This window comes from Abrus precatorius, unplaced genomic scaffold (assembly GCF_003935025.1).
Source record: "Abrus precatorius isolate BTA unplaced genomic scaffold, Abrus_2018 Scaffold8, whole genome shotgun sequence".
Classification (NCBI taxonomy): domain Eukaryota; kingdom Viridiplantae; phylum Streptophyta; class Magnoliopsida; order Fabales; family Fabaceae; genus Abrus; species Abrus precatorius.
This window is the reverse complement of record NW_020874428.1, coordinates 27475402-27487362: the sequence shown is the minus strand read 5'-3', so window position 1 is coordinate 27487362 and position 11961 is coordinate 27475402. Positions and strand designations below refer to the sequence as shown.

The 11961-nt window shown below is 30.5% G+C and overlaps 1 protein-coding gene across 5 annotated transcripts; it reads left to right on the top strand.

The window, feature by feature from the left end:
- Positions 1 to 3360: 3360 nt before the first annotated feature.
- LOC113846963 (phytochromobilin:ferredoxin oxidoreductase, chloroplastic) lies at positions 3361 to 8748 on the top strand. 5 transcript variants are annotated; one of them, XM_027475758.1, is made up of 9 exons: positions 3361 to 3656; positions 4417 to 4533; positions 5211 to 5305; positions 6131 to 6224; positions 6507 to 6638; positions 6782 to 6886; positions 7365 to 7415; positions 7492 to 7657; positions 8361 to 8748. In XM_027475758.1, exons 1-9 carry the CDS (start codon positions 3438 to 3440, stop codon positions 8366 to 8368), a joined length of 987 nt encoding a protein of 328 aa, XP_027331559.1. In that variant the 5' UTR covers positions 3361 to 3437; the 3' UTR covers positions 8369 to 8748. The 5 variants fall into 5 exon arrangements, with proteins under 5 accessions (XP_027331559.1, XP_027331555.1, XP_027331558.1 ...); XM_027475754.1 differs by having other exon boundaries at positions 8393 to 8682; XM_027475757.1 differs by lacking the exon at positions 8361 to 8748 and adding an exon at positions 7769 to 8109 and having other exon boundaries at positions 4417 to 4529; positions 5211 to 5309.
- Positions 8749 to 11961: the final 3213 nt, after the last annotated feature.

The following is an 11961-nucleotide window of genomic DNA, read 5'->3' as shown; positions in this document are numbered from 1 at the left end:
ACAAAAATAGAGTCTCCTCAGTTTTTGTCAATGTTTCATTCTCATGAAATATATTTACAGCAAGAAATTAGCTTTTTTCATATTAAATTGAGTCTTATAGTAATGCCATATGGTTTCCATTCCTTTTTATTATTATTAAATTTACTGTATAATCCAAATCTTAAAAAATGGATTTTTTGCATTATGACCTACGTATTTGTATTTGACAGAATACCTTTATTGATTCATGTAGAATACAACGAATAAAATGGTGGTGCAAATAATTAATTTGCTAAGAAGAAAGAAAGATGCTCTATTAATGTAAAGACAATAAGATGAACTTGTATTTTCCCTTCCAATCGGGTTGGCAATTGAACAGCAACAGTGCGTTTCAGAAACAAAAAGAGAATGCACTGAAGCAACAAGAACTAGAAAGAAATTTTGCTGATGAACCGTTTCAATAAATGGCAATGAAGGAAGGATGAATCATGCTCCACCAAAACAGTCCCTAAACTTTTTTCCTTCCCTAGCTAGGCACACCAATGGAAAAGTCACACTTCAGCATTTTATGTTTTCCACTTGAAAAAATTGATGTGAATTTGGATACCAACAAAGAAAAAGGTGAAGCTTTCAGATCATGGTCAGGCAAACACTATTGAAATGTCTCACGGGGTTGGATTTTCTCCCACAAAGGAAAACCCCCAAGTCCTTTGAGACAGAAAGCATAAAATATAATATCATTTAGTTAGGGGGTTTGAAATTGACATTTGATTTATTAATTAGGCTTCTGTGGAGGGACTAGACCCCACTCTGCAATTTAGAGAGTGTGTCATAAGAGGTTGTTTTTATTGGGTTGGACTTGTTCGTTGGACACACTCGAGGGAAGCACTGTTCCCTATTCTTGCTCTTAGCAACCCGATAAGTGCAAAACTACAAAGAGATAGCCGTAAAGTTTGCAACCAAAATTTTCACCAATTTTTTTCATCTCGCTTCTTTCTCCCCCAACAACTATCCTTTGTACTTTGTTGTTGTAAAGTTGTGCCCACAAACTAATTGGTCAACTAGCTACTATATCAGAGATTCTACCATTGTCATGACCATATGTCAACAGATATATCCAGTGCTCAGTTCAATTATAGAGCCAATCATCTGTGCACTGTGGTCCACTTTTAATTTGATCATACAATGAAATTATTTCATCTTTTCACTTTGCTTGTGTATCGGTTTCTTATTTTCTTTATCATTAGGAAATTGTGATCGTTACAGTGATTCACCTATTGTAAATCATGTAACATGCATGTTAACAAAAAAAATAAGCTGAATATTTAATATGATGATGAAAATGTAAAAGTAAGGATCAAAATGTTAATTAACACATTTTTTTGAACAAGTTATATTATTTACTCAATGTTTTTTCACAATACTTTTATTTTATTTTTTATATGTTTCTATCACTTTTTTCTTTCCTTTTCTTCTTATAGTTCTCTCTTCTTTATATTTCTCATTCAATTATCATTTTTTAATCAGACACTTATTTGGTTTGAAAATGTGGTACTGTTAAAGTGAAGGTAACTCTTTTGTACTTTATTTCTCTCTGATTATTCCTATAATTTAATTAATTAAATTATCTGATAAACGTAAAGTTCTCACTCATGACGAACAAAATCCAAAAAAGAGATCCCAAATAGGTTTTTTTTTACATTCACTTATGCAAACAAGCATATCCTAATGTAGAGGGACAGACAATTTGCATACCACTTTTAGGTTTTAATGATATTTTTAATATTTGATGAGGCCCCTGGATACCATGCCTATTTTGCTCAAAAAATATAATTAGTATCTCCACTTGTGTAATCCTTTTTTTTAATTAACAAGAAAATATTGTGCTTATTAATGGTGTATCAATATTACACTAGTTATAACCAAAGTCGAGAGAAAAAATACACCATAATGATTTGTGATCTCCCTATTAGCACAAGTATCTTGTGATAATAGCTTTAAACAACGTCCACAGAACAAACAAACAAGCAAGTAAAAGGTAAACAGAAAGATAGATGGGAAAGCAAACAATGCAATGACAGCCAGGGTTCTAAATCAACGCTATCTCTTAACAACTCTCTTAGCTAGAAGTGGGTAACTATGGAATCTGATCCTTATTTTGAAAACTTAGCTAATGGGTTGTATTTTTTCGCTTGTGTCTTTGCTTTTGCATGGGATTGAGGGCTAATTTATTGCTCATTATTCCTTATATCAAGGGGAAGAAACTTCCTCAATCTGAACACTAAATTCCTAACTTCTAGCCTGCTATAAGAAATCTTGGGTGAGAAGCTCTGACAAGGCATCTCTAAACAGTGATGTTTAAGCAAAAAAACAAATAACTAGGTGGTTCAGAGGATGCAAACAAGTAAAAACAAGCAATAGGAAAGAAGTTACTATTAGCGGATCCAAAATTAAACTTTGTTAACCATTTTATTATACCATTTGGTCTAGCATGTAATCATAACATAGTCAATCTTGTTTTGCATTGCAGATTAATTATTATATACTGTGCAGCTTTATTGCAGCATGAACTTTAAGCCCAAATCAAGCTGATCTAAAGAGAACAAATAACTGCTTATGCGGATAAAAGCTGTACCAAGGCTGATACGTGTCAAGAGCCCACGAAATTAATATGTTGAAAAATGGAAAATATTTTATGTACAAAAAGTGATTTTTTAAGTGTCCCTCTGTATTGTAGGTATATGTTTAAAATGCATGTATAACAAAGTAATAATATAATGGATAAATTTTTAATGATTCATACAATAAAATTGAATATCATTCTCATAAATGAGCCAAATTAAAGCATGTGATTGCATGAGACTTGCCTCTGGTTAGCCCAATATATTAAAGCAAGAGGAGACTTTCTTACTTATTCCGGGGTCTAAAATTAAGTCATAGTAATATATCTCAAAAAACTAAACTTGTTTTTGAATTGATGTTAAATCCTCTTACATTTATATCTATAAATCCTCTTAATTATAAAATAGAAAATTACATATTTTTATTTAATACTTAAATTATAAATGCACTTTTTTGTGACAAAAAATGAAATTAACAACTAATAATAATTGTATGGATTGAATTAACTAATAATTATAAAAAAATAGAAGGTAAATTTATTTTTTCATAATATTAGATCAAAGTAATCCATGAATATTTTATTCTCTTTTCAGTTTCCTTTTTCTTTTGTCGAGAAAATATCAAGTCATTCAATAGTGTGCACTGTGACAAGATGGGAATTTGGAGGCATCAGCATTTGGGCCGTATGAATGAGGCCCACAGGCTGAGATGTGAAGCGTGGACTAGAGTCCATAAATATAAAGATATGGATCCCCCGCAGTGTACCTGAGTTGGAAATTGAAATTGAAATTGAGAAAGCAAAGAGAAGAGGGTTCAAATTAAGTTTGACAGCTTAAATGGGGTTTGGACTTGGTGGTTCTGCTTCCTCTTCAAGCTATTGTTTGCAACGTACACTTCCTCCTTCATTGACAAGAATAGCCATAGGTTCCACTTCCACTCGTAACTGTAGGAGAAAGACTTGCATACTAAACTTTTCAGTGTCTTATCACAAATTTGTTGATTTTGCTTTGGATGAAACCACACGCCACATTCACTTGGTCCCTTCGCCTTTGCAGGTTTCTTTTGTTCTTATTTCTCTCCTTTTGAATTATCTCCATTTTTCTTATATATGGTTTCATCTTCAACTAGGGTTGGTTCCATTTCATTTTACAATTTTACATTCTGTCAAACTTTTGAATTGCAGCACTAAGTATCCAATTTAATGCTTGATAGCTTGCAACTGCTTCAGATATTGTCTTAAATTAATTGGCAATTGATGACGTGACTCTTCATGATTATGCATGAGATGCTGCCATGGCAATTATGAAACATACTTTTTGATGAATTATTCTTACGTCTGAACTTAAATGAAATAAACAATCACTCTGTTTTGGTCAATGTTTTGGTAAACATCTTACATTTAATTTGGAAGAAAAAGTGAGGTTATAAAAATGTGTGATTTCACTTCCTCGTGTTTTAATTTATTGTATGCTCTTGTTGAGTGATATCTCATACTGTTCCGATGTTCTAGTTTCTTCTTCTGAGAATAGAACTACGCCTCTGAGCATTAACTATTTCTGCAATTAAAATCCATTAACATGTATTTTCTTTTCATGTTGTTGAGTTATTTAATTTTCCGTTTCATATTTTTTATTTATTTATGGTATTATTTAAAATTTAGTTTAATTGAACAGTTAATGGTTTTGCATATTCATAGTTGTGTTTTTTTGTCCCCAGTTGTTCCTTTTCCTTCTGGTTTATTTGCTAAATTTTTTTCTCCACCGTTATTTGTGAGTATATATCTTCAATTTACATTTTCCTATGTTGTTTTGCTAGGACAAGTTCAATTTCATGAATTCTAAGGATGGTAAAGGAGGGCTTAGTATGCGGTCATTTGAGGCTGGCAAGATTAGGCTTCTACGAAGTTTGATCATCGAGACTGAAACCATGCAGGTTTTTTTTTTTTTTTTCTTTTAATGCTATCAAATATCAAAATGATAGAAAATTGGTAATTTATTATAGCCATAATTTTCATTATGGCTATGTAGTACCTGGTAATTCATTATAGCCGCCATATTGATTTCAGATTTTGACCTTATCTGTATATGTTTCTGCCAATCACAATATTCTTTTTTCTTTACCCATAAAGGATCCATCATCTAAAAGAATGCAATTTTCCAGATTTATTAAGGGTTCTTTTGTATCTGTTTGAATGTGATGTCTCTGATCCTCATTCCTCAGGAGATATAACGCTGGCAATCTCTAGTCCATTATATTAATTAAAAATATAGTCTAACATAATTAATCATATCTAAACTATTTCTCCAAACTTCAAAGTTGAACTTCCTTTTACCAGTTCTTACTACGGCATTTCTAGCTTAGTTAAATTTACGATAATACCAATTCCATCCTGAATTGTGTTGCAGCTATTTTGAAGTAATAACTACACCATTGGGAAAATTAAGTGGCCAAAGATTGTTTCTTTTCTTAATGTGAACTTGAAATCTTGAATATGTTTGCAATTCTACGTCAACAATAAAAACAATAAGGAGTCTTTTGTCCTGTCTGATAATCTGGAAAGTTTGTTTTACATTGTGCTTATTTTTTTATTTGTCTTGAAACTCATGCAGGTTTTGGATTTTGCTGTCTTTGCAAAAGCAGAATATGATGTCCCCATATTTTGTGCTAATATTTTCACCTCCGCTAAAACAAACATTGTTGTGTTGTAAGTTAGCAACTTCTTTGATAGCTATTGCAATCCACCTGTATAACTATACAAAAGATATTCTCCATTTTTTTAACTTTTAGTTGTGGAAAAGACTACCAATGTGAATCATTCAGTTTTAACTAGTCCCTGATCTAAGTGTGTATATGCTTTTGGGGGCAAACAATGTAGAACTTTTATGTCTCCATTTGGGTGTGGTAAACACATGTTTCACTGCCTACTTATATTTACCAAAGTTGGTTTATCAAATATCAACGAATCTCAGTATCAGTTATTTGATTGAACTTGGTCAAAGAAAATATCATACTTCAATAAGTGTGAATTTACTTGATTAATCACTTTAAGAAAATGCTTCATTCTGTTGTAAATTAGGTTCATGTCTCTTTTTATGAACCATGATTGCGTAGTGTAGCCCTTTGGTTTACCATATTTTTTATGAATCATGAAGAAGATGAAGTTTAGCCTCAGCAGCAGAATAAAGATCACAGATCTTAACTTGTAGATGTAGTGATTATTTTGTTCTCTTTAGAATTTGTTGTTGTAAATAAATACCCTACTCATATTGGGACTTGACCAAAATAACAAAACAAAAAAGGTCATACTTTATCTTGCAACAAAGCCTAAACCAAATCCCTGTAAATCAGTGGCAGCTCATTTGTCCCCAATTTTGGTTACTCCTTAAACATCTTAGAAATCTAATTTTTCTTCATCAATGTCATTGGCTATCTGATAAAGGTTTTCCACTTTGGCATTTTATAGCTTCTAACATTAAGAACAAATTTCTAGTTGTAATGCAGAGCACTAACCTTGCATTAATTATGTCAGGGACCTTAACCCCTTGCATGATATCATCAAGCGGGATGACTACAAGGAAAAGTACTTTAAAAACTTAATTCCTCTTGGCCTTAAATATGCTGAGGTAAATTCAAATATTTTAGGGAAAATTACAAGAAAAGTATCATTGGTAAAAGTATTTTCTGTTTAGAAACAGTTAACCACTTATTGACCTGATTAACCATAAAAGTGATGGAACTGTTCTAAAACTGGACATACTTTTACCACGAATTCTATCTTTTCATCTCTTCCATTATGTTTGTATTGGTTCATTAAAGTTCTAACGGGAGCATCTCTGTTTTCTGTAAATTAGAGAAATTGTTTCTTAAAGGACATAGTGTGTTGACTTAACACAGACTTCATGCAGCTTTTTCCATGGGGTGGGAAGCTCACAAGTGAGTCAATAAATTTTTTTTCACCAATTGTCATCTGGACAAAATTTACTTCGAGCCCGCAAAAATATGATATTCTGTATGCTGCATTTAGGGATTATTACAAGGTAATATCCCCAACTTCATCTTCAATTCAACTTTATGAATATGACAATTCATATTTTGCTAAGTACAATATATTTAGTAATTTTAATATAGCTGACCTTATAAATGTGCAATTTTTTTATATTTATGTCTTTTACCCTTGCAGGTATGGTTGGAATTGATAGGTAAAGCAGATAAGGAGACAGATGAATCTCTGATTTTCCACAATCTTGAAGCACAACATAGATATCTGACATGGAGAGCTGAAAAGGTACTTCAGATTTGTCTTAAATCTTCTTTAATAATCAGTCACATGGTTGGAGATCTGGGCATAAGAACATTCACCGTTGTCATATTTATCATTGGGTTAGGATTTTCTAAATCTCCAAGGATCTTCACTAATTTAGCATCAGTTGAAAATAACTAGTTGATAATATTTTCCAAGAAGATGGTTATGCTTGCATTTGATATCTTAGAAAGAGCCAGCTAATGGATGGTTTCTAGAGCAATGTCATAAAGCTATTTTCTACATTCAAATCTGGACGATATAATTGGCCATTAAGTTTGAAAAGTTTTTAACTCCCTAACAGAATATATTTATGGACTATTTCCTATTTGATTTTACTTCTTAATGGACCTGGTACGTGGACAGCCAATCCAACTAGGATTTGAATTTGGAATATATAACATCTAATTCAAGAGTTTTTTTTTTTAATGGACCTGGTTCATGAAAATATTTTTGGATGTAGGATCCAGGGAAAGGTCTCTTGAAGAAATTAATTGGGGACACACTTGCCAAGGTAGGCCAAATTGGAGGTTGGTTTAATTCCTTACAATCTAGACAATAGATCCTCACTTCCTGTTTTATCCCTATAGGATTTGTTGAGAAGCTTTCTCTTTAATGGAGTTGATGAACTAGGAAGCAAAACATTCAATGATTATTTTCCACACTACTGCTGTGAGGAGGGAGTTATAAATACAAAAGGCAATATTATGAAGTCCTTTGAAAATCGCCCATGGGATGCAAGAGGAGAATTTCTTGGTAACATATTTTCAAATTTGGTTTTGTTCAATGGTTGCTTTCTTTCCATCTCTTGCTGTCTGTTGTTATCCAGCTCCTCTCTTATCATTGTGTTTACATCCACGCATCCAGGTCCTGCAAGTGAAAATACTATGCTGTGATCAAAGGATTGTTTCTCCTGCCTTTTCTTCCTCGATACTAAAAATGTTCTGCATATTTATCTGTGACAAAATGATCGGATGTTTAATGCCATCTAGGGGGTGTTTGACAAACTTATTTAGACATATGAAAGTAACTTGTGACATTTCTGTACATTAAGCTTATCAAAATAAGTTTTTTTTACTTTATTTTAGTAAATTTCACAATCAAGTTTATGAATAAGCTTTCTTATGATAAAATTTTACAAGATAAGTATTTAATTAAATCATTTATCCAAACAACGTTTTTTTAATAGTTTTAAGGAAAATGTTAATTTCAGGCGGAATTTAAGCAAAATTAAAATGACAATCTTTTGTTAAAAAAAAATATATTTATTATATTAATAATATGAAAGTCTAATAAATGTTACATATATTAGATGCTTAAAATCAGTCTTCAAAACTGAAGTTAACAAATTTGTAATTTTAATGATCCTTCAGCTTCATTGAGATTGATCTTTAAGCCTAATGGCAAAGATATACTTGCTGCTGTCCTGACTGACCATTTGATCCTTGAAATATTTTAGGTGAATGACTGAAGCTTGTTAACTGTTTGCAGTCAAAGTTTTACAAGGCATGCTGGATGCTACTGGTTAAAATTTCCTTGATTGTGGTTGTGCCAGCAAATATATAGATCAGTTTGCCACTGCCATTTTTGTAGACAATTAGCTCCTTAAAACAATGGCCAAATTGGTTACACCAATCACTAATATGCTTGTAAGTTTTGTATGCCGTTTTATTATAAACTGTATGCCATTCGCAGAAAGAAATTTTGTCAAATTTTAACCCCAGTGACTGTACATGATTGTAACTAGAACATTTGTTTGTGGCAGATTTGAATTATATTTTAACTGGATAAATCAAGATTTGTATAATCTATATAAATGAATAATTTATTGAATTTTGTTGGGATATTTATTTAGAATGCTAATTAAATTTAATCTCTGCAACTTAAGGTCCGATATTATAAGATTGAAACTTCGAGTAGTAAATATTGATAATTTCTTCCTCCGTATAAAATTGTTTAAATCATTTTTTCCTTCTCTAAAATTTGTTTTGACGGTAACAAAATAGGCTCTTGGATATTCTTGAACTTGACTAATCCTGTCCTCTGACTTTATTTTGGTCAATCAAGAGTCCTGATGTAAGTATATCAAAAATGTATTAGGATGTTCCGTTTTCAGCAGAAAATCTTCAAATCATGGTTCAAGTGATAAACCTTTATCCAAATATAGGGCTTACATCATTTCATTTATTTTCGTCTTCCTGGTTCATCTTTTTTGTGTGTGTGCACTAACGATATTTTTCAACTGATTGACTGTCCTCTTGAGGCAGAGAGAAATCACTAAAATGAGTACAAATTTCTTTTAACAATATTTATTTTCTATACACACACCAATGTTGTTGGGGTTTGTTAGTTCATTCATTTTAGGTTATGCACCAAATACAGAGTTGGGTAAAGAATAAATAATAATTAATTAGTAGGGTTGTCAACTCCTCCCTTTTTGTCCTCCCTTTTTGTTTTTTTGGGTGTCTTTGTGGAACATGCTGTCATTTTGTACTTAGGAACACAATTTTTTTATATATTATTTCTAATGCTACTTTAAAATTTATTTCTTAATTAAACAAATATTATTCGTAATTTTTTAATATTACTAGTTAATACTCCTCTAAAGTAAAAATCATAAGCAAGTCAAAGAAATAAAGATGTAGCATCTAACTATCTCTTTCACATTGTTTCACTTATTTTGCCAAAAAATAGTATAGCGTTGGTGATGGTAATAATTAGTATACAGTGTTTGCATGAATATTTCCTGTTACTTTACTAATGAACCCGATAGGAGAGTAAAAAAGGACATAATTTCATTTCATATTGAGATGAAGAAGTTGTAAAGACATGTTCAAAAGTTACATTCCATTCTCAATCAATCTATGGCATGCGCATAGAGCTTTAAAAGCTTAAAATTAAATGAGGCAGAGAGAAACATCGAAGGTGCAGCCAGCAATACCAGAAGCAGGGCTAGGTAGCTACGAGATGCAGCAACAGCAGCAGCTACGGCATCAGAAGCAGACAGAAAGACAGACAACAGAAGAAAAGCATTGTCAAACATAGAAGCAGGAGAAACTAGGGACTAGAGAGCAGTAGTAGAGGCTACCAGCTTGTGTCTATCTCATTTTGTCCTTTGCTCATTCCCTCATTTCAATACTACATAAAACAAACTGGCTAGTAAATAACTTGTCATTATTCTGTATCGTAAGCTTTATATTATAGTTCCAACTGTTCACGGATGCACGGTCTTGACATTTTTAGTTTTCTTACATAAAAATATTATTTTCTTGGAACACTTGCACTTGTAGTGTCTTTGCATTTACCCTTACGTAGTGAACAGTATCTCTCATGAATTAATAGAAACATGGTTATGACCAACAACTCAGGTTTCAAACCAGATTATTCACGTACTCATCATATGTCGTGATGATGCCATAAATACTAAACAATGGGATCACTTTTACATTTGCACATGTAATAAATTTTAAATTCAAACGTCAGTTAGATTCTTTTTATTATTTTACTATCCAAATTTTACGCTCTTTATACGGAGAGTAATAAACAGAAGCATTTTACACATAAATGGTATTCCAATGTATCACAGTATTAATATGAATTCATAGTGTTTAAATTAATAATTTAATCTTAATCAGAATCTTTATATTTATGTTTTAAATTTTTTAATCTGCAGTGTTGTACACAATAAATATTATACATAATAAGTCAATATTTATTTTAAAGTGTAAAATTTAATGTTGTTCAATATATTAATACTATTAAATACTATATTTTGTAAAAAAGTAATAATTATTTAATAATTTAAATAGATAATTAAGCAAAATTAATAAAAAGTAATTACATGTTTAAAAAAACTTAGAATGGTTTATAACTTCTATACTTTTTTATTTATTTAAATAATTTTTTATATTTTCTTGAATATTTTTCAATATATTATAAAAAGTTTTATGATTGAACTGACTAAAAATTATTAAATAAGTGTTTAATTCAATTACAATTATAAAATATTTAAAGTTTTTTTTATAAAGGAAGAAAAGAAAAAAAGATAAAAATAAGAAGAAAGTTTAAAAAAGAGCTTTGATAAGTAAAAATATTTATTATTTATTTAAATAATATATATATTACATAACAAAACATTTTGATAACAATGAAAATTTAAAAAAATGAAATTATTACTATTATAATTTAAAATTACGATAAATATTATTTTTAATTTAATATGTAAAAATACTAATTAACTATAAAAATAATTTAAAAATTATTAGTACCGAAACCCTTCCATCTCCTCACAGTATTCCCTTATTCAATATACATATTTCACTGTAGAGGGACGAGTTTCATTTTAAGGGATCTACGCATTTTTTTTCCTTTCTTTCTACAAAATCACATTGTTCCCTTATTTTCTTGTAAAACCAATGCATCCAAACAATGTGTTGAGAAAATTACTGTGTGTTGAGTTTACCACAAACTTCACTGGTGTTTTCCCACTATAACAGAGAATTAAAATCAATTCATCAAGTTCATTTTGTAAGAATGTTTTTAACTTTAGTTGCTCAATAACTTCTTATATGCAAGCCTATAAATATATGTCTAAAAACATAGAAATAGCATAGCTATACTTGGTCATTAAGGGTCGTGGGCTCGTGCCCAGAATGCTTGTAAAATGCAGTGAATATTTACAGCATTTCAGAGCTTACATGTCTACCACCTCATGTGTTAAGATTTATCAAAATGTTAGTTTTCAAACAGTCTTTTCTGAGCATATTATAAAGTAAATAATTTAGACTTTTGTTGATATTTTAATTTGAAGTCTAAACATCTGAAAAAATTATCAAATATAATAATTAAGAAGCAATAAATAACTTACTTTAAATTATATTTGAAGCAAAGATATACCTACTAAAATAACACTTTCTTCAAATATAATATTTAATATATTAAATTCTATGATACTTTACAATTATTAATAAAATTATATATAGACTTTTCCTTAAATTCAGGTTAAGAAAACTATAAAAAATTCAATGAAAAACTTCCATTGGCACTCGTAATAATATCCA

Excerpts from the sequence above, each read along its gene's own strand:
- LOC113846963 (XM_027475754.1), top strand. The coding sequence starts at position 3,438 with ATGGGGTTTGGACTTGGTGGTTCTGCTTCCTCTTCAAGCTATTGTTTG. Across the intron at positions 3,657-4,416 it reads TGGTCCCTTCGCCTTTGCAG|GACAAGTTCAATTTCATGAA; the intron begins GTTTCTTTTGTT and ends TTGTTTTGCTAG. Across the intron at positions 5,306-6,130 it reads AAAACAAACATTGTTGTGTT|GGACCTTAACCCCTTGCATG; the intron begins GTAAGTTAGCAA and ends TAATTATGTCAG.